The sequence below is a fragment of the Scyliorhinus canicula genome, chromosome 4 (assembly GCF_902713615.1).
Source record: "Scyliorhinus canicula chromosome 4, sScyCan1.1, whole genome shotgun sequence".
Taxonomy (NCBI): domain Eukaryota; kingdom Metazoa; phylum Chordata; class Chondrichthyes; order Carcharhiniformes; family Scyliorhinidae; genus Scyliorhinus; species Scyliorhinus canicula.
This window is the reverse complement of record NC_052149.1, coordinates 80736411-80759671: the sequence shown is the minus strand read 5'-3', so window position 1 is coordinate 80759671 and position 23261 is coordinate 80736411. Positions and strand designations below refer to the sequence as shown.

At 45.0% G+C, this 23261-nt stretch overlaps 1 protein-coding gene across 1 annotated transcript in view; it reads right to left on the bottom strand.

Moving 5' to 3' along the window:
- Positions 1–1287: 1287 nt before the first annotated feature.
- Positions 1288–23261, bottom strand: part of ncf2 (neutrophil cytosolic factor 2) — a 64584-nt gene continuing 42610 nt past the window's right edge. Inside the window, exons 11-15 of the mRNA XM_038794604.1 lie at positions 22719–22777; positions 11544–11695; positions 4840–4954; positions 4634–4718; positions 1288–1875 (exon numbers count right to left, since the gene is read on the bottom strand). Of these exons, the coding sequence (XP_038650532.1) occupies positions 1769–1875; positions 4634–4718; positions 4840–4954; positions 11544–11695; positions 22719–22777 (518 nt within the window). The 3' untranslated portion in view covers positions 1288–1768. The remainder of the gene's footprint in view (positions 1876–4633; positions 4719–4839; positions 4955–11543; positions 11696–22718; positions 22778–23261) is intronic.

The window sequence follows — 23261 nt, the reverse complement described above, 5'->3', positions numbered from 1 at the left end:
TGAAACACATGGCTTACCCAGCCCTTCCTGAGCCTCACCTGATCTTTTACCCTCAAATGAATCGCCTGTAACATAGCCGCATCGCCCTGTAAACTTTTTAGGTGCGCAAGCACCGTCAACCTCTTCACTGGGCCTCCCAACCCCCTCGTGTTCTGCGTAACTAGCGCAATCGGGGTTCTCTTTCCTCTCTTCCCCCCCCTCTTCTCCCCCCCATTCACCATCATCATAACTCCGAGCCCTGCCCACTGGACCTGACCCACCCTCTCCCATTGTTACCATCGAACCCCTTTCTCCCCCCAGCCTTTTCACACCTCATAGGCCCATCGAAACCTGCTCATCAGATTCTAATGTCTGCAGCTCCTTACGCCACCACACTTCTGTTCACTAGCTGACAAGCTTGCTAGTGCAGGGGGAGAATTTTTAAATTGAGCTGATACTGGGATCAATTGTACATCAGTTGATGGGACTTGATGCAAGTTAGGACACAGGCAGTAGAGTTTGGAATAACAAAACTCTCAGGGTGGAAGATGGGAGTCTGTTCAGGACTGTGTTGGAGTTGTCGATTCTACGGATAACAAAGGCACAGATGGGAATTTCAGCAGCAGACGAGTTGAGGCAAGTAATGTTAGGGAGGTGTAAACAGACAATTTTGGTGTGAAGATGAGGTTGTAGGCTTGCCCCAGGGCCAAATCTGACACCATGACTGTGAACAGTGGTTCAACTTCAAGACAGTTGATAGGGAGACGGATGAAGTTCAGATAAAGTTGAGAAACGTATGTGCAACAATTTGGTTGTGCGTTTTATAGACATGGCTTTTGGGGGGGAAAAAAGGCATTGCCCCTATAACCACACATAAAGGGAAGACATTAGCTAAGATTGTTGGTGAAAAAACCTGTTGCTGCCTCTGAAACAAGCCCTTTCAAAAGTTTTTTTAGCCTCCCAATTTTTATTTAATCCAGTGTCGAAGAAACTTGCTGCCAATAAATTTGGATATCCTGGACTTCAACATTTTGCGAACACCATCTCATACAAGGATCTATAGCTTACTTTCTATGCTTTAACCTCTTGCTAAGATTTTTTTTAAAATGGAATTATAAGATTGTCCAAATAAATTTCAGTCACTTAGGTTGAAACAAAGAAGATGACCACTGTAACCCCAGTCATTGACGAGCTCAGGTAGGCGATGTTGGATGCTGTAAACCTGTTTCATTTTGCTTTTGCAGTGAGAAAAATATTCACTAATCAATCACTTACTAATCAACAACTGACGAATGAGAGGAAAAACAATCTGATCCATTATAGATTTATTTTCTGTCCTTGTTACTGCAGAAGTAATATGTATTGGAATCCACTCATTCCTCCAAAGTAAAAGTTATATTTTGTTTTTGGTAATCTGAGAACAGATTCAGTGGAGCAGCCAAACAATTTGACTTAGTTGCAGTCATAACTTCAGAGGAAGAAACCAAAGGGCATTCAAAACAAACATTTTTGGAAAAGCCAAGATGTTGGTTGGATGTCCAAGAAGATCACATTGTAGTTGTACAATATGCTCTGACTTCATACAGTACATTTGAGTGGTGCAAATTACATTGCCTTGCAACACAGTATGCAATGGAAATTCAGCAGTCACAAACCTAAGTTCAAGAACGTTTGGATTAATCAACTTTAAAAGTTAAAATCACTAAAACACCTTTTCTGTGGATAATCATTCAAGTATAACCCTAGGAGAAAGAGACCACATCAAAATCTGCGCACACTTGCATGAGCTTTACATTCCTGAATTCATAATTTCAACCATGTTTAATTCTTTGACAAACGTTGCTGGGAAGATACCAGTATTTCCTTTGCATTGTCCTTCCAGCCAATTATTGTTCACTGCAAAAGAAAGCAAAGTAGTGAAAGTATGTTTAAACAACACATCTGAGATAAGATACTAGAGAGATTTCCAAATTTAATGACTTCGAAGAAAAGTAGATTTGTGACTACAATGATTGAATTTACTTCATAGATTCATAATTAATTTCTCCTATTTTTGCTAACTTTCACAAAGTAGGTATGGATACATTAACCATTGTCCATAGAACCATAGAATTTAAAGTGCAGAAGGAGGGCATTCGGCCCATTGAGTCTGCACCAGCCCTTAGAAAGAGCACCCTACCCAAGCCCACACCTCCACCTTTTCCCTGTATCCCAGTAACCCTACCAAACCAATTTTTGGACACTGGGCAATTTAGCATGACCAATCCACCTAACCTGCACATCTTTGGAGTGTGGGAGGAAACCGGAGCACCTGGAGGAAACACACGCAGACATTGGGAGAACATGCAAACTCCACACAGTGACCCAAGCCGCGAATCGCACCTGGGATCCTGGAACTGTAAAGCAACTGTGCTAACCACTGTGCTACCGTGCTGCCCATGTTCCTTTTCAAAAATGCCACCATTCATGCATAAATAGATCAGGATAAGGAAAGCTAAGATGTATGGGTAAATATTTTTAAAGGAATATCAGTAAATAAAATTAAAAACAAGTGAGGACCCTTAATAGGAGAAAATTGTCCATTTGAAAAAAACAATAAACGACAGTGGTATTTAAGAAATATTTTGCCTTTACCAAAAAGAATATCTGAAGAGATTCATTCAGAAGTGGCCAAATGTTGGGAGTACTATTATTATTTTTAAAAATAAATTTAGAGTACCCAATTCAGTTTTTCCAATTAAGGGGCAATTTAGCGTGGCCAATCCACCTATCCTGCACATCTTTGGGTTGTGGGGGCAAAACCCAAGCAAACACGGGGAGAATGTGCAAACTCCACGTGGACAGCGACCCAGAGCTGGGATCGAACCTGGGACCTCAGCGGCGTGAGGCAGCAATGCTAGCCACTGTGTTGCCCCTGAAGGAGTACTATTATGATGGACATTTTAGATAACTTAAGCTCAATGAAGATGACATGCTATGGCCTGACAGGATACATCTTGGGATCATGAGGGAGAATAGTAAAGTTGTTTGGAAGAGGGAGAGAGGAGGAGTTTAGGGCAGTTTTCCCAGCGTGGATATTCATGTTCCATAGGATTCAGTTCTGGGACCACTTTTGATTACTGTGCACATCAATAATTTTGATGTGAACCTGGAGGGATGGTGTATTGTTGAAACTGGCAGATGTATGCGTGGCACTTGCCCAAGACCAAACCCAAACCTGCAAAGAATAAAGATGACGGGTGGAATTTAAGTTTTCAATTCAGCAGTGATTGTGCTCTGAAATAACAGAGGGATTTTGGCATTCGAGACAGCAACTTTAGTTAATGTTATATTTGAAAAGTAGCTAAGTTTATGCAAGAAATGTAGGTCATAATTTTTTAATAAAATATTGAGACCTCTGTGTGCATTGTCAACTGTGGCTCAGTAGGTAGCACGCTTGTCTCTGAATTCAAAGGTTCTTGGTATAATCCCACTTGAGCATGAAAATCCAGTGCAGTACTGAAGGACCATTACACTGAGCTGCCACCTTTTAGATAAGACATTAAACCTAGGTCCATCTGCCTGCTGATGTATAAAATCTGGCACTATTTTGAAGAAGAGCAGGGAAGTTAGCCTCAGTTACCTGGCCAATATTTATCACTCATTCAACATCAATAAAAATAATGGTTATCAAATTGCTAATTGTGGGAGCTTGCAGAATGCAAATTTGTTGCCGCATTTCCTACATTACAGCAGTGACTCCACTTCAAGAAGTACCTCGTTGGCTGCAAAGCACTTTGAGATGTCAGTGGTAATGTAAGTCTTTTTGCAGTATAGAAGGGATATTTGGAGGTTGCAGCTAGATTTTACTAGATTGCTGCCTAGTACGAACAAGAAACATATGAAAAGCATGCAAAATCACATCCTTTCATTAAAATGACATGGGTATTTAAAATTATAAAAGGATAGACATAGACAGCTTCTAGTGGTTTAGATGTTAAGACCATCTGAGGCCATAGATACACAATTAAATATAACAGAACAGAAAGCAGTGGAATTTCTTTCATGCACTTCACTGTTCACAATTTAGACTTTGTCATCTTGTAATTGAGAAATTGTTTCTGAACCCAAACTTGTGGAATGTAATCTAATTGGCAAATTAATTTAAACATTGCATGAGGTGTTGCAGCGGCGCACAGTAGCACAGTGGTTAGCACTGTTGCTTCACAGCGCCAGGGTCCCAGGTTCGATTCCTGGCATGGGTCACTGCCTGTGCATGGTCTGCGCATTCTCCCTGTGTCTGCGTGGGTTTCCTCCGGGTGCTCCGGTTTCTGGCAATAAATGGTAATATATACTAAATAATCTGTTTCTGTGTTGCAGCTTATTTGTGTTTCTATGTATTGATTATTTTTTCTGAAAGTAATAGTTGACTGGTTTTAACTTTTCTTTTTTTCCAGCATAAGCAGAAAAATATAGCTTTTGTGGCGTTGAAGAGTCGATGCAAATATACAAAAGTGGTACTTAAGGTATTTTATCAGATGCTACTTTCTACAAACAACTAACAAAATGGCTAGCCAAAAAATTGTGTTGCAGGGATCCGCAAGAAAAAGGTAGTGCTAAATATTTAATACTTCAGAACCTCGAGTAATTTGGAGTGACTCCTTATGGTTCTCACCTTGTGCTAAGACGTGGATGAGATCTCCTTCATGAAAGCCTAGATCAGCAGGGGCAGAGGCCTCATAATCAAACAGTGCTACTACCTGTTGTGGGAAGATTAATTAATTTAAAAATCTCATATTTAAATATCTCTAGGCATAAGAAAAATAACATCAGTAAATATTAGAAGTCTGAAAATTTACCACATGAATAAACACAACTTACCTCCAGAAACTTGCACCAAATGGTCAAACGTTGATTTCCCACCTCGGTCCACACGTTTTTCATCTTGGTTTCATTAGTAATGGAAGTGAGCTCACCACTCTCCCGTGACTTGTAACTGAAAGAAAGAATCATTGGAGATGGTAAGCAATTTTTTGGGATTTACTTTGGACTGCTTTGAGCAGACAGATTGCACATTTGTGATCTTATGTCCCCCAATTTCCAGCACTTCAGATATGCTTAAATCACTATTGTATGTCTCTTCCCCTGAATCGAAGATATTGTTATAAAGAGAACCTAATCCCAAAGCTATTTTCATGCTCTTAGACTTCTACAGATGTTGGTAATTTTCATGTCAAAGGGTAAAATTTTCTAATGGTATTAGAAATATTAGGGTCAAGAGGTGAACAACAAGTAAAGACTGGGGCTCAGTGGTATGGGAGAATGACATGCAAATGACTGGCATGTTTAATTTATGAACAGCATTTAAAAATCTCAATAGCTGGTGGGAGTGTTCGCTCTAAATCACCAGGTTGCTGCAAAAGCCAAACCAGTGCTTCGTGAACAATAGAGGTAGGAGCACAATCATTGTCAAAATGACAAAGATGCCTTTTAACGAATTTTTGTAGTTTTTCATGCAGAATCACAAATATCTAATAAATAAAAGTGAAAATGCCTTTCAAAAATGATTTGGCTTCACTGGACAGAAATGTAAATGCATTATGAAGAAATGAAAACTATGGGTACTAAATATGAGCAAGTAAAATCATTTGAATCACTTACTTTGACATTCTTATGTTTTGTAAGTTTCTAAAATTAATCTGGAATAAAAATAAACCATTCCATTTATGAAACTTATTTTCTGTGATGGATTAGTATTTTACAATCTTCATTACATAGTCAATAGCAGCACCATCTTGTCTTCAGTGCATGTCTTTAATCATCATCCAGTAGAAATGTGATGGGCCATTTTGAGAAAATTCATAGACTCTAACATTTACTTTGTTAGTGTGAAGCATATTTTCACAATGAGAAGGGTCACATGACCTGAAATGTTAATATTTTCCACACATGCTGCCTGACTTGCTAGACATTCCCAATAATTTGTTATTTCAGATTTATTTCATACTCCGTACCCGTGTAGAGTAAACCCAAATCTTGAATTTCTACTCCATACACCCTAAAATCCCATTTAATTCATTTGTCTTCTCAAAGTACAGAACCACATGCAAGGTAAGGTTGGTAAAGAAATTGATAATTGAAAAGAATCTAAAAGAAAGGCAAGTGAAAATTCAAATGCCAGTGAAACTCCTCATCACAAACTCTTTGCACTGTTCACTGATCTTCTTACTAAACCTTGTGATGTACCATCAATTGGATTCAAGACACGATTAGGATCCGAACTGTGGCTTTAATCAGCTAGTTGTTAGCCCGGTGGTCGACTACAGAGTAAGGCCGACCTCAGAGGCGGGGTCTACTTGCCTCTCGACCAATTGGTGAGCAGTCACATGACTAGTCCCAGCCAATCGGACGAGAGGCACATGACCAGCCTGAGCCAATAGGAAACCCATGCTTTGCACCAATGGCAGTGCTCACATTCATACCACCACACCGTGCATGATCAACAACTCCATTTAGATGAGTAGGTACTCCTGCCACACTTTGTGCAATAACAGTGGTAAAATAGAAGCAGCCCACAGAAAATTACCTGCAAATGGCAAGTTCAAATTATTTGTGAAAGAAAATAGAAACTCATGACAATTCATCTTTGGATCCAAACAACTCTAGACCTCTTCCAAGTAAGTTCTGAATGGGTAGATATGTCTTTGTGGTGGAGAACGTTTAACTTAATAAGTTTAGGTGCAAGTGAAATTAATTGGCTTAGGAGGTGATGCAGTAAGTGAGTACATTGTCCTCTTGCCTCTCCAATCTTTCTCCACTAACCATAATAGCTCAGTTGAAATGTGTTTGGACATGCTCAGCTCCATTTCATGTAGCTGTAGCACCCACAATACAACTAGACCCCATTCTGAATGTAAATTGACAGGGCTCCTCAGATTACCAAGGTGGTTTAGAGTGATGTTGGTGCAATTGAAAATTAGAGTTGACAGTAGGGTAGAAAAAGTTTACGTTGCATCTAAGTTGTGTTTTACCTGATCCAAGTAACCGAGGACAACTTTGAATATAAGATTTCCCAGCAGTGACTTCCGGTGGCGGCCATGGAATGAGTGGTCGCACACAGGGTGGCTCCTGCTTGAAGGCGTTGGTTTTGGCACCTTGTATCCGAACTTTGGGGAATTAATTTCACCGAGAAGTTGAGTGGAGGGGATTAATTCTCCCCCAGGTGGATATGTCAGTGGGTACCAAACTCGACAGAAGACAGTGAGAGCCCTGGCTAAGGAGTTGAGTGAAGGGAACAAGTGCAACGGGCTATGTCGCAAGGATGCTAGCCAGGTTGGTGGACATGAAGGTGTACTGGACATAGGGCCCAGAGCTGGATAGGGCCCATTGGTTCCTGAGGCAGAGGCCAAGAGCAGGGGAGCCATCAAGTGGGGGGGATTGTCCGTATGCACAAGTTCCAGGACAAGGAAAAGATTGAGGTGGGCCAAGGCACAGCAGGATTGCGATTGGGAAGAAAACCAAAATTGGATTTATCAGGACGCTGGTGCAGCATGGAATGTTTGAGAGTTAAATGCATTGGCTAAGCAGTCCTGGGGGTTCGCGCACTTGAAGAATTTGAGAACAGGTGATTTTCCTGCAGGGGACGCATTTCTGGGTGAAAGATTAGATTAGGCTGAGGAAGGAGTATGTCGGTTAAGTGTTCCACTCTGAATTTGACTTGAAATCGAGGAGGATTGCCATACTGTTGAACAAGAAAATGGGGTTTATGCGGGTTAGGGAGGTGAGGGACCCAGTTTGTGATGGTGAGTGGGGTGCTAGTGGGGACTCCGGTGGTGTTGATGAAATTGTACGCACATAATTGGGACGATGCCGGATTCACCAAGAGGCTAATAGGGGTGATCTCGGATTTGGAGACTCACCAGCTGATTATGGCGTGGGGAGGGAATTTTAATTTTGCATTGATGGATAAATTGAGCCCTAAGTCGATGGGGAGCTTGAGAATGGTGCAGGAACTGGAAGGGTTTTTGGAGAGGATGGGAATGGTGGATCCGTGGGGGTTTGGGCACCTGGGAGAGACGGAGTACTTCTTCTGGCATGTGTGTAGGGTTTATTCCCGGATTGACTTTTTTGTGGTGAGCTGGGCGGTGCTGATGGGGGTGGAAGGTGCGGAATTTGTGGGAATAGTAATTTTGGCTCACGACCCCCCACTATCTAGATGTGAGACTTTGTTTGGGTCAGGTCCAGAGGCCAGGGTGGAGGTTGGATTCGGGGCTTTTGTATGACGAGGAGTTCTGTGGGAAGGTGGCAGCAGTGATTGAAATTATGGTGGGTTAAACATGGCCATATGTTTTAGGTGTGTCCGAGGTCGAGGGGTTTCTGGCAGGGGTTTGCAGACGTCATGTCAGAGGTTTTAAAGGTGAGTGTGGTGCCGAGTTCAGAGGTGGGCATTTTTGGTGTGTCGGAAGAACCGGGAACCCAGGGGGTGAGAGGCCGATGTCCTGACTGATGTGTTGGGCAGATTGGTTCGACGTTGACTGCAACTGGATGTAGGGAAGCTAGAAACAAACGTCTGACATAGGAGATGATCCAACACTCTTTTATTTAACTATGGACTGCTCTACATGTTCAGCTGTGGGTCGACATTCTACTAATCCAACTGATGACCTCTTACTGGCTTGACCAGACTTACTAGCTACCGCATGGTAATAGTGCTCACTAACTTGTGCACTCTGACTGTCTCAGTAGCTGGGTCCTGAGAGAGGGAGAGTCTTGATGCCCTGTGGGCTTTATAGTGGTGGTGTCCTGTCTGGTGATTGGTTGTTCTGTGTTGTGTGTTCATTGGTCATCCTGTGTGTCAATCGCTGCCTGTCTGCATCTCATTATATACATGAGTGGATATTATGACACTGACCTTTGCCATCCTGGTGGCCCGGAGACGGATACTACTCAGATGCAGGGACTCGGAACCCCTGATGTCGGGGTATGGGTCAGTGACATGGCGGTTTTCTCAGACTCGAGAAAATTCAATTCACCTCAATAAAATATCTTCTAAAAATGGAATTATGGTGTGCTCAATCAGAATGGGGAGGTATCGGCAGTCACATTTTGGGAGGCCCTAAAGGCAGCGGTCCAGGGGGGAATTATTTATTTCAAGGCCCATAAGGATAGGATGGGGAGGAAGGAGAATCGGCGACTGTTGGACGAGATTGTTGAGGTGGGATAGGCGGTACTCTGAAAATGAAATGAAAATCACTTATTGTCACAAGTAGGCTTCAATTAAGTTACTGTGAAAAGCCCCTAGACGCCACATTCCGGCGCCTGTTCGGGAAGGCTGGTACGGGAATTGAACCGTGCTGCTGGCCTGCCTTGGTCTGCTTTAAAAGCCAGCGATTTAGCCCAGTGTGCTAAACCAGCCCCTAAAAACGCTGCTCGTCACAAGTAGGCTTCAAATGAAGTTACTGTGAAAAGCCCCGAGTCGCCACATTCCAGCACCTGTTCGGGGAGGCTGGTACGGGGCTGTGGACCCCACAAAGGAGTTGTTGGCGGAAAGAAAGAAGTTACATGGGCATGCGTCCCCCATGGCAAGCGTGCGAACAAATGAGAGGAACTCGGGGTATTTTGGGTTGCACAATGGTATGAGGCAGGGGTGTCCACTGTTTTCCCCCCCCCCCCCCCCCCCCCCCTTATTGTTTGTGTTGCTGATTGAGCCCTTGTCGATGAACTTTAGGCCTCGGCTGAGTGGCGGGGGGCTGAGGTGGTGGGGCAGGAATCACCGGGTGTCGTTGTATGCTGATGACCTGTCTCTGTTCATGACAGACCCGTTAGAAAGCATGGTCGGAATTATGGGCTTGTTGGAGAGGTTTGGGGACTTTTCGCGCTACAAATTGAATGTGAATGCTATGGGGCAGGGAGCGAATCTGGGAGCACTACCATTTAATGTAGCAAGGGAGAGGTTCCGGTATCTGGGGTTTCAGGTAATGCATGAGTGGGCCACGATGTATTGACGGGGTTGGTGGAGGAGGTTAAGGTGGATGCGCTGTAACTGACGTTGGCGGGATGCAGGTGGCGAAGATGAACATACTGCCAAAATTCCCGTTTGTGTTTCAGTCCCTCCCAATTTTCCTCCCCAAGGTCTTTTTCTGAAGGTAGATGCGTTAATCTCGGAATTTGCGTGGGCAGGGAAGGTGCAGAGGGTGAACAGGGTTCTGTTGCAAAGGCAGAGGCGGGACGGTGGGGCTAGCATTCCCAAATTTGTTGCATTACTACTGGGTGGAAAATGTGGAGATGGTGGGAGGGGGAGGGTCAGATTTTGTCAGGTTAGAGGAGGACTCTTGCAAGGATATGAGCCTGAGGGCTCTGGTGACAACCCCGCTGCCGTTCACCCTGACGAAATATGCAACCAGCTGAGGAGGCACTTTAAACTGGGTCACATAGCAGTGATGACTCCACTGTGGGCATATCATAGGTTTACTCCGGGAGGGGGATGGATGGGATATTTAGAAGATGGAGGGAGGAAGGATTAGAACGGGTCAGGCACATGTTTGCGGAGGAGAACTTTATTGGGCTAGAGGAGCTGTGGGAGAGGTTCGAGCTACCGAGGGGGAGTGAATTTAGATATTGGCAGCTGCAGGGCAAGGAGCTGCCTTCATTCTCTCAGGTGCTGGAATATTCACTTTTGAAGAAAATGTTGCTCCCGGGGGGAGAGGTGGGATGGTAGGATTGGGGATATATATGGGTGGTCTAGTGAGCAGGGCATGGTCTTAGTGAAAAAGATCAAGCGGAAATGGGAGGAGGAGTTGGAAAGGGAGATGGGATTGGGGGCATTGGTGCAAAATAATGTGGCAAGTGAACTCAACCTCCTCCTGCGCAAGGATGAGTCTTATACAATTTAAGGTGATGCACGCACAGGATCCTTATGACTTGGGCCTGGATGAGTGAGTTTTTCTGGGGGTCGTGAATGGGTGAGAGAGGAGGCCGACAAACCATGCCAATATGTTCTGGGGGTGTGAGGAGTTGGAGAACTTTTGGGATGCGGTGTTTGGGAACTTATCGAGGATTATAAGGGTTGAGGTGAAGCCAGAGCCTGTGGTGGTGATCTTTGGGGTATTGGAGGTGCCAGAGCTGCTGGAGGGGAAGGGGCCGATGTTGTGGTCTTTTCCTCTCTGATTGCCTGGCGACAGATACTTTTGAATTGGAGGTCGGTCACGCTGCTGGGATTGCGGCATGGTTGGGAGGCCTGTACGAGTTTCTCAAGTTAGGAGAAAATCTAATTTTCTCTCAGGGGGTCAGAGGAGGGCTGTGAGGTATTGTGGATGCTGTTCATGGCTATATTTGAGGAACTGTTTGACTTGGGTGGGGTGGGGGGTGCGGAAGAGAGAGAAAATGTACAAATTATATACTCTGGCTGTCAAAATGGTGTTATCATGTTGAATATGTTTGGAATAAAATATTTTTTTTTTAAAAAAAGATTTCCCAGCCATGATAATTCTTCATCTGATCTGTGCAAAAACTCTATGAAAAGTAAACATGTAAAATTAAATATTTTTGTGACAGTGTTAAATATACTTTAAAAGTTTCACTCGTACCTCAACTCCAATCTTTTGTCAGGAACATGAAGCTTCTTACCGATGACAGCCAACAGTTCATTATGTGCCAGCCCTGGTTTCACGCGTATAGCTACTGTGTACTTGAAGTGCACTTTAACGATGGAAGGTACAGGCATAAGGTGACCTTTGCTCTTTCCACAAGGAAGAAAATTGAAGATTGATGACATTTTATAGTATACAGTCAGGAACTCGTGGATTATGTTGGTCAAATTATTGGCTTATTTCAGAAAGTAAAAGTGGTAACAAACATATGACCTTGCACACTTAATAATTGCATTTCATCATTTTGTGCTATTGCACAACAGAGATACGGTAAGGAAGACTGTCTTTAACCATCCATTCCTACATGCAACTCCTAACTCACCTCAATGTGGTTGACTCTTAACTGTCCCCTGAACTAACTTGGAAAGTCACTCAGTTATATGAAACTGCCAAAGAAAAGTATAAAAAAGCCTGGTATTGGCCTTGGCACTGAAAATGACCAAGGCACATCCTGCTCACCTCAGCTGTGCATAAGGCAGTAGGTTAAGCAAGCTCACGACCAGAGAGCTTGCACACGATCAGTCAGCCGGAGTGAGATTTCAGCCAGAGTGAGGGTATTGAGAATTTGATGGGATTTTGCTGCTGAGGGGAAAGAGGTGCTCATCGGGAGGAGTGGAGAGGTGGACACATGAGGGAGACTTGAGAGGGCAAATGAGAAATAGAAAGAAATCGAACCATGACGTCACAGCCAGCAGGTAAGCAGTTTTATCTTTTCTTCTTTCTTTTGACATTGTAGTTGTTGTAAGTTAACTGAAGAGTTAGGTCATTGCAGGAGATCCCAGACCTGTGACATGCTCCTCTTGTGCAATGTGGGAATTCATGGGTGTCCCTGGCTCCTTAGTGCAATAAGTGTGTCCAACGGCACTCCTGTTCGACCACGATGGTTCAGGAGCTGCGGATGGATTCACTTTGGAGCATCCACAATGCTGAGGAAGTCATGGATAGCACGTTCAGTGAGTTGATCACACAGCAGTTAACTGAGGGAGATAGGAAATGGGTGACCACCAGACCTAGGAAGAGTACGAAGGCAGTGCAGAGGTCCCCTGCAGTCATTTCCCTCCAAAACAGATATACTGTTTTGTAACTGTTGGGGAAGATGGCTCACCAGGGGAAGGTGGCAGCAGCCAGGTTCATGACATCATGGTTGGCTCTGCTGCGCAGAAGGGCAGGAAAAAGAGTGGGAAAACAATGATGATAAGGGACTCGATGGTAAGTGGGATAGACAGGCATTTCTGCAAATGCAAACAAGACTCCAGGATGGTATGTTGCAAGGGTCAAGGATGTCTCGGAGCGGCTGCAAAACATTGTGAAGGGGAAGGTGAACAGCAAGCTGTCATGGTGCATAAAGGAACCAATGATATAGGTTTAAAAAAACATGATGAGGTCCTACAAGCTGACTTTAGGGAGTTAGGAGTTAAACTAAAAAGTAGGACCTCAAAGATAGTAATCTCATGATTGCTACCAGTGCCACATGCTAGTCAGAGTAGGAATGTCAGGATAGATAAGATGAATACGTGACTTGAGAGATGGTGCAAGAGGGAAGGATTCAAATTCCTGGGACATTGGAACAGGTTCTGGGGAGGTGGGACCAGTACAAACTAGACAGTCTGCACCTGGGCAGGACTAGACTGGAACCAATGTCCTAGGGGGAGTGTTTGCTAGTGCTGTTGAGGACGGTTTAAACTAATGTGGCGGGGGTGGTAACCTATGCTGGAAGTCAGAGAGAAATATACTGTGGCAGGGGGTGGGAACCGATGCAGGTAGTCGGAGGGAAGTAAAGTGGGGACAGAAACAAAAGGCTGTAAGGGGAAAAGTGGAAGACAGAGAAACCAAAGTCAAAATCAAAAAAGTCTCCAGTACAGAGTACAGAGATTGTGGAGAACTCAGTGAATGGATCCAGTAAGGCTAAGAGAAATAAAACACGGAGAGTGTACAAAACATGACCGGACAGATGGCCTGAGAAAGCAGGGTAGAGAGCAAGGGAATTCTAGATTAAATTGCATTTATTTCAAAGCAAGAGACCTGACGGACAAGGCATATGAGCTTGGGGCATGGATGGATACATGGGACTGGGATATTATAGCTATTACTGAAACATGGCTGAGGGAGGGGCAGTACTGGCAGCTCACTGTTCCAGGGTACACATGCTAGAGGGACAATAGAACAGGAGGTAAGAGAGAAAGGGAGTTGCGTTTTTGAATAGGGAGAATATCACAGCAGTACTGAGAGGAGATATATCCGAAGATTTGCCCACTGAGTCAATATAGGTAGAACTGAAAAATAAGAAGGGAGAGATTACTTTGATAGGATTGCACTACAGGCCCCCAAATAGTCAGCAGGAAACTGAGGAGCAGATATGTAAGGCGATTACAGTTGTTGCAAGAAAAATAGGGTGGTAATGGTTGGGGACTTTAGCTTTCCCAACATTGACTGGGGCAGACATAGCATCAGGGGCTTGGATGGGGAGACATTTGCTGAGTGTATTCAGGAGGAATTTATCATTCAGTATGTGGATGACCTGACTAGAGAGGGGGCAAAACATGACCTCCTCTTGGGAAATAAGGAAGGGCAGGTGACAGAAATGCTAGTGAGGGATCACTTTTGAGACCGTGACCATAATTCCATTTGTTTAAAGATAACTCTGGAGAATGATAGGTCTGGCCCAAAAGTTAAAATTCTAAATTGGGGCAAGGCCAATTTTGATGGTATTATACGGGAGCTATCAAAAGTTGATTGGGGGACTCTATTGGCCAGCAAAGGGACGGCTGGTAAGTGGGGGGCTTTCAAAAGTGTATTAACCAAAGTTCAGGGTAAGCACATTCCTTTTCGAGTGAAGGGCAAGGCTGGCAGAAGTAGTGAGCCATGGATGAGGCACTAGTCAAAAAGGAGGAGACGTATGACATGCATAAGCAGCTTGGTTCAAGTGGATCCCTTGAGTATAGAGGTTGTCGGAATAGTTAAGAGAGAAATCAGGTGGGCAAAAAGGTGTCATGAGGTTGCTTTAGCAGATAAGGCAAAGGAGAATCCAACGAACTACTACAAATTCATAAAGGGCAAAATAGTGATTAGGGAGAGAGTAGGGCATCTTAAGGATCTACAAGGTCATCTACAAGAAATAGGTGAGATCCTAAATGAATATTTCTCATCAGTATTTACTGTTGAGAAAGGCATGGATGTTAGAGAACTTGGGGAAATAAATAGTTATGTTTTGGAAGTGTACATATTACAGAGAAGGAGGTGCTGGAAGTCTTAAAGCGCATCAAGATAGATAAATCCCCGGGACCTGACGAAGTGTATTCCAGGACCTTGTGGGAGGCGACGGAGGGAATTGTGGGTCCCTTAGCAGAGATATTGGAACGTCGACAGCCACAGATGAGATGCCTGAAGATTAGAGGGGAGCAAATGTTGTGCCTTTGTTTAAGAAGGGCTGCAGGGAAAAGCCTGGGAACTACAGACTGGTGAGCTTAACGTCTGTGGTGGGTAAGTTGTTCGAAGGTATTCTAAGAGACTGGATCTACAGGAATTTAGAGAGGCAAGAACTGATTAGGGACAGTCAGCGTGGCTTTGTGAGTGGAAAATCATGTCTCACGAATTTGATTCAGTTTTTTGAAGGGGTTACCAAGAAGGTAGATGAGGGCAGTACAGTTGATGTTGTCTACATGGACTTTAGCAAAGTCTTTGACAAGGTACCGCATGGTAGATTGTTGCGTAACGTTAAATCTCACGGGTTCCAGGGTAAGGTAGCCAATTGGATACAAGATTGGTTTGACGACAGAAGTGATTTTGGAGGGTTATTTTTCAAACTGGAGGCCTGTGACCAGCGGTGTGCCGCAGGGATCAGTGCTGGATCCACTGTTATTTGTTTATTTTAATGATTTGGATGAGAATTTAGGAGGCATGGTTAGTACATTTTCAGATGACACAAAGATCGGTGGCAGCATAGTGGAGAGTGAAGAAGGTTATCTGTGATTGTAACAGGATCTTGATCAATTGGGCCGATGAATGGCAGATGGAGTTTAATTTAGATAAATGTGAGAAGATGCATTTTGGTAGATCAAATCAGGCAGGACCTACTACCCAGTTAATGGTAGGGAGTAAGGGAGAGTTATAGAACAAAGAGATCTAAGAGTACAGGTTCATAGATCCTTGAAGGTGGAGTCGCCTCAGGTGGACAGGGTGGTGAAGAAGGCATTTTGCATGCTTGGTTTCATTGGTCAGAACATTGAATACAGAAGTTGGGAAGTCTTGCTGACATTGTACAAGACATTAGTACGGCCACACTTGGAATACGGTGTACAGTTCTGGTCATCCTATTATAGAAAGGATATTGTTAAACTAGAAAGAGTACAGAAAAGATTTACTGGGATGCTCCCGGGACTTGATGGTTTGAGTTATAAGGAGAGGCTGGATAGTCTGGGACTTTTTCCTTGGAGCGTAGGAGGCTCAGGGGTGATCTTATAGAGGCCTATAAAAGAATGAAGGGCATAGATAAGGTAGATAGTAAATATCTTCTCCCAAAGGTAGGAGGGGCCTACAATGAGAGGGCATAGATTTAAGGTAAGGGGGGAGAGATACAAAAGGGTCCAGAGAGGCAATTTTTTCACAGGGTGGTGAGTGTCTGGAACGAGCTGCCAGAGGCGGGTACAATTTTGTGTTTTAAAAAGCATTTAGGCATTTATATAGGTAAGATGGGTATAGAGGGATATGGGCCAAATGCAGGCAATTGAGACTAGCTTAGTGATAGACACTGGGTGACATGGACAAGTTGCCCGAGCTGTAAACCTCTTATGACTTGAAACGTTAACTCCATTTCTCTGCACAGATGTTACCTGACCTGCTGAGTATTTCCAGCATTTTGGTTTTAATTACAGATTTCCAACATCTGCAGCATTTTGCTTTTACATTTCTCAATCTCTGGCTCAAAAGCCTGGTTCTCCTCACCTAACAGCACATTCACAACTGGGACAGCAGTGCTTCCAGAAGGTATCTCACCAACACATTTGCGAGAGAAATTAGGCTGGCCTTGCTCACCACACCCACATTCCAAGAAAAAAAATCATTTTAAAGAATTTAAAATTCATGTGAAAACAAAACCACGTTTCATTGCAGTAGAAAACTCTTTCCTACATGCATAATCCTCTTCACAAACATCATAGCAACCATTCACAAACCTCCTCCTGCTCTAGTAGGTTGAGATAAAATTAATTTAAAAATAAATTACCACATTGTTCTACTACTGAAGTAAAGAATCAACTTTTGTACTGATCACCGGATGAGATGCAATTTGGAATAGTCAGGTACTTGATGGCCGAAGTGGACACGATGGGCCGAAGAGTCTGTTTCCATACTGTCAAATTGTTTTAACTGGTAGAAATTTAGCATAGTTGGGAGTTTAAGTCCTATACTGGAGCTTGAGCACATAATCTGGGCTACTCTAGTACAATAAGTCCCATACTGATGGTTACAACAGGTCGCACATGGAGATGGCTGGAAAGAGGAAGAAGGTGATGGCCATCTTTGGTGGCCCATAAACAAAGGGAAACCCCGGCGTGCAGGGACAAGTCCACAAGTTACGTATGGGTGACCCCCACAGGAGGGGAGGGGGGGAATGGTTCAGAACCCCTCCCCATCCCAATCAGAATAGTGGCCTGGAAAGTGAGGGGACTTAATGGACCAGTGAAAAGGTCCAATTTCTTCGCCCATCTTAAAAGCCTGATGGTCAGATGGAAGTAGTCTTTCTGCAGGGGACACATTTAAGAGAGAAGGACTGACTGAGGGTAAGGAAAAGCTGGGTGCGACAGACTTGCAAGTGGGTGTCCATACTGCTTAACAAAAGAGTAGCATATACAGCGACAAACACGGTGATGCACCCAGTGGGACAATACCTGATGGTTAACAGAATTAGAAAAGGAGAATTAGAAAAGGTGGTCCTTGTAAATATATACACCCCATATAACGCAGAATTTGTTTTTTAAAAAAAACAATGGCTGAAATCCCCGACCTTGACTCCTACCAACTCATCATGGGGGGAGACTTCAACTGTGTGTAGGACCCAAATACAGTCAAACCCAGCCCTAGAATGGGAACCAAATCAGGGATGGAAAGAAATAACCCCCTTCATGGAGCAGACGTGGGAGGTGGACCTGTGGAGGTTCAACCACCTGAAGGAGAAGGCATTCACATTCTTCTCTCATGTACACAAAGCCTATTCCCGCCGAGACTTTTTCATTCTGGGGAAGTTGGTGCTTCCGGGGCGGTGGGGCGGAATACCTCGCCATCATAATCTAAGATCACGCTCCACGCTATATGGATGTGAGGTGGGAAACTGGCCAGGCCCTGCCCCCTCCCCCGCCCCCCAAGGAGGCTGGACACTGTCCCCCCTCAACAACAAGACGTTTTGCGAAAAAATGTTACAAGCCATCGACGGGTATGTATCTGCAACGAAAACCGGGAGGTCTCCCCCTCCACGTTCTGGGAGGCAAGGAAGGTGGCAATCAGGGGGGAAATAATAGCGTATAGGGCTCTTGGAGACAGAAAGGAAAGGACAGCTAGGCAGCAAATGATCGATCCATGTTGGAAGTGGATTGGTGGTATCCAGGGCCCGAACGTGGAACTGCTGGCGGAGAAGAAAAAGCTACAAATGGAATTTGACCTGTTCTTACGCGCAAAGCAGTCAACCAGCTCCACCAGATACGGGAGACCTGTTGTGAGCATGGAGATGAGGCCAGCCGCCTATTGGCACATCAGCTGAGGAAGCAGGCTGCCTCATAGAGATAGCATAGGTAAGGCACGTGAACTGTAGGATGGTCACAGCTCCAGACAAGATCAACGGAGTCTTCGCAACCTTTTACCAGGGACTGTACACCTCCAAGAGACTTGAATATGAAGCAGTTCCTCGACAGGCTGAACATACCAGTGGTGGGGGAGGAAAGGAGATGGACTGGAAGCGATCATGGAATGTAATAATTCCATGCAGTCGGGGAAGGTACCAGGTCTGGATGGTGGAAGTTTGCGGAAGCACTGGCCCAGCACCTGCGGGAGACGTTCATTGACTCGCTGTCAAGCGGGGTCCTACCGCCTATGCTGGCATAGAGCTCGATGTCACTGATGCCCAAAAAAGACACAGACCAATGGACAGCGGGTCATAGAGACCCATCTTGCTGCTGAACACTGACGCTAAAATTCTGGCGAGGTGACTGGAGAGCTGTTTGCCAGAAGTAAGTGCGGAAGATCAGACCGGGTTTGTCAAGGGCAGACAACTAGTGGTGAATATCAAATGCCCACTGGATGTGATTATGACCCCACCTGGAGAGGGCACACTAGAATAATCATCTATATGGACGTTGAGAAAGCCTTTGATTGAGTAGAATGGAGGTGCTTGAACGGTTTGGATTTGGACAGTGTTCACCTCGTGGGTGAAACTACTGTTCAGCGCTCCCATGGCTCTGAATATTTCCGGCTGCACAGAGCTACGAGGCAGGTGCCCATTGTCCACGCTCTATAAGTGGCACCTGTCCAGCCTGGTGGAGGAGGTGAAGAGGGACTTATGGAGATTGGATTTGCTCTTCGATGCCAAGATACAATTATCATACTAAGCTAGAGCACAGATTAATGACACTGACTCTCGTAAGTTGTGGTGAGGCTTAAACAACATAACGGGCTACAAAGCAAAACTGAGTAGAATCTCTGGCAGCAGCGCACCTCTCCCCGATGAACAATGCATTCTATCCTCGGTTCGAGCAGGAAACCATCAAACCGTTGTCAACACCCCAGCAGCCTTGGACACACCTATTCCTACCATCATGGTTCATGGTTTAATTGGGAGATTCATTCCCTACTGAAGGCCTGGGGCATTCAAGACAGGCGATCCTGACCTATACAAGATGATCAGGTACGACTTCCGAAAAGCCATCAGGGGTGCCAAGAAACAATACCAGGTTAAGCGAAGTCACAGGCTAACGACATGGACTCATTGATTGTGGCGAAGCTTAAACAACATAACGGGCTACAAAGCAAAACCAAGTAGAATCACAGGCAGGAGCGAGCCCCTCCTCAATGCATTCTATGCTCCGTTTGAGCAGGAAACCATCAAACTGTTGTCAACTGCCCCAGCAGTCTCAACACAACTATACTTCGGAAAGTGACATGTCCTGACGGAGTTCCTGGTCGTGCACTCAGATCCTGCACAACCAACTGGCAGGGAAGTTCGCGGACATCTCAACCTCTCCCTACTCCGTTCCGAGGTTTCCACCTCCTTCAATAAGACCACCATCATACCAGTGCCAAAGAAGAACCAGAAACCTTGCCTCAATGACTACCATCCAGTGGCCTTGCCATTTATCATTCTGAAGTGCTTCGAGAGGTTGGTCATGATACATCAATTCCATACTCCCCAGAGTGTCTTGATCCACTGCAATCGCGTACCGCCACAACTGGTCCACAGTGGACGGCATTTCTCTGGCCCTACACTCCTCTCTGGAGCATCCCAACAACAAGGACTCCTACGTCAGACTCCCGTTCATTGATTACAGCTGCGCCTTCAACACCATAATCCCAGCCAAGCTCGTATCAAAACACCAAACCTAGGACTTGGCTCCTCTCTCTGCAACCAAATTCTCGACTTCCTGACCAAAAGACCACAATCAGTAAGGATAAACAACAAAAACACCCACCTCCACGGTCGTCCTCAATATCACAAGGCTGCCTACTTAGACGTGTGTGCATAGGAAGTATAGTAGGGGGCTGTGTGGCAAAATGTGGCTGCAACTCCATCTACAAGTTTGCTGATGACACGACCGTAGCGGGTCGGATCACAAATAACGATGAATCATAGAATTTACAGTGCAAAAGGACGCCATTCGGCCCATCGAGTCTGCACCGACCCTTGGAAAGAACACCCTACTCGAGCCCACACCTCCACCCTATTCCAGTAACCCCACATAACCTTTTTTTGGACACTAAGGACAATTGATCTTGGCCAAACCACCTAACCTGCACATCTTTGGACTGTGGGAGGAAACCGGAGCACCCGGAGGAAGCCCACGCAGACACGGGGAGAACGTGCAGACTCCGCACAGACAGTGACCCAAGCCGGGAATCAAACCTGGGACCCTGGAGCTGTGAAGCAACAGTGCTAACCACTGAGCTACCGTGACGCCCTCGATACAGAATGAGTCAGAATACAGGAGGGAGGGAGAGAACCTAGTGGCACGGTGTATCGACAACAATCTCTCCCTCAATGTCAGCAAAAATAAGGAGCTGGTCATTGACTTCGGGAAGCCATGTATGGTCCAACCTCTTTCCCCCCCCACACACACCCACACCCTACTCCACCCTATCCACCTCGCTGCTTTGGGAAAGCGGGGAGCATAATCAAATACCCTCCCACCCGGTTATTCTCTCATCCAACTTCTTCCATCGGATAGGAGATATAAAAGTCTGAGAACATGCGTTAACAGATTCAAAAACAGCTTCTTCCCCACTGTTACCGGACTGCTGAATGACCGTCTTATGGACTGAACTGATCTCTCCACACATCTGCTCTACTGAGTAGCACTTCACTCCGTGTGCTCACCTGATGCCTGTGTCTATATATGTGGAACAATTGTCTGGACTGTACACAGAACAATACCTTTCACTGTACCTCGGTACACGTGACAATAAATCAAATTCAAATCCACTTTCCCTGGTGGGAAGAGTGCAGACGATAAAAATTAACGTGCTGCCAAGGTTCCTCTTAATTCAATCACTCCCAATCTTCATCCCCAAATCCTTCTTCACCAGGGTAAATAAACTGAAAAGGGAATGAGCTCCAGTACATTCAACTGTAGCACTTCCTCCACAAGGAAACCACGACATTCCTCCAAATACCCAAACTCACCATAGTGGACAGGTTACAAGTGCCGGACTTGCTAGGGGACGGTAAATGTGGCGATATATACGGACAATTGTTAGAAGAGGTTAAGGCCCACTGGACAAGACACAAGAAAGATGGGGGAGGAACTGGACATGGAGATAGGATAGGACTCTGGATCGAAGCTCTGTACAGGGTAAACTCCACCTCCTCATGTGCAGGACTGAGTCTAACACAGCTAAAGGTGGTGCATAGAGAGCACGTAACCAGGACTCGGATGAACGGGTTCTTCCTGGAGATAGAGGATAGCAGGGGGCTCTGGCCAACCACACCGACATGTTCTGTTCCTGCCCCAAACTCATCGGGTTCTGGACTGCCTTCTTTGAGGCCATGTTCAAAGTGGTGGGAGTAAAGATAGAGCCATGTCCTTTAATGGCAGTTTTCAGGATATCAGAGCACCCAGATCTTTTTGTGGGAAGAGGGGCATTCACCACCTTTATTGTCTGATGGATATTTCTGCTTGGATGGAGGTTGGCAGAGCCACCCAGGGCCTCTTACTGGTTATCTGACCTCGTGGAGATTCTAAAACTGGAAAACCGAAATTCTGTTATTTGATCGGGTTATCAGAAGAAGGGTTCCACCACATGTGGAAATAATTCACCAGCCTCTTTGAAGATCTGTTCATAACCAGCAGCTAGAGCGAGCAGGGGCAATATGTAGACAGATGAACAGCCAGAGAAGGGAAGTAGGGGACATGGGGTGGGGGAGGGAACACCCACACCACAGCAAGGAGAAGGTGAAATCTGCACAACACAGAAGGTGCCCACATACGACAAACCGCAATGCTGCCATACGGAGGGCGTAACCGCTTTGCCAGAGCTCCTCTGTTTTGCTCCTTCCTGTGGTGCGGTACACCTTGGATATCTGCCACCTCGGGCTACAAAAGGGGCAGCTCGCACTATATCGATATGACACTGGTCACTGCAATGTAAATGGACCACTTATCTCGTCGCATTTCTTTCTTCTGCTCTGTTTTGTTTGATAACGCTAATGTAAATTTCAACCACATGTATAGTAAAATTATATAAATTATTTATAACCTCCGTTATAATTGACACCACTGTATAATTGAACTATGATAAGATTTACCTATGTTAAATGAAAAACTTCAATCAAAATTGTTTTTTTTAATCTAAGATATGAAATAAATGCACAGCTTATTTTCTATTTTCCTTGATACTTAAGATAAGGTCCCTTACCAGAATCTTTTTTGATGGTTCTATCGGTCGTTGGCTTGTATTGATGAGCGAATTCTCATCTGAAAAATGAGCAAATGCATTTCTGTGTATTTAACTCTCAACAGTGTACACAAAATAGCCTTACTCCCCCTACCCCCCCCCCCCCCCCCCCCCCCCCCCGATGAAATCTGCTGACAGTTTGGTTTTCTCCAGGGAAGTTGGTTTTCTCCAAGGAAGTTGATAAACGGCTGCCACCTCCGGACGAACCCTAACATTGATCCTCTCGGCGAACTTAATTTTCTCAAGTCTGAGAAACCCATCCATGTCACTAACCCAAACCCCTGATTTTGGGGGCTTTGAGACCCTCCACACTAATAAGATCCGTCTCCGGGCTACCAAGAAGGCAAAGGCAAAAACATCAGCCCCTCTTGCCCACTGGACTCCCGGATCTTCCGACACTCCAAACATCGCCACCTCTGGACACAACACCACCCTTGTTTTTAGTACCGTGGTCATGACATCTGCGCCAGTATCCCCCAAGCTTCGGGCATGCCCAAAACATAT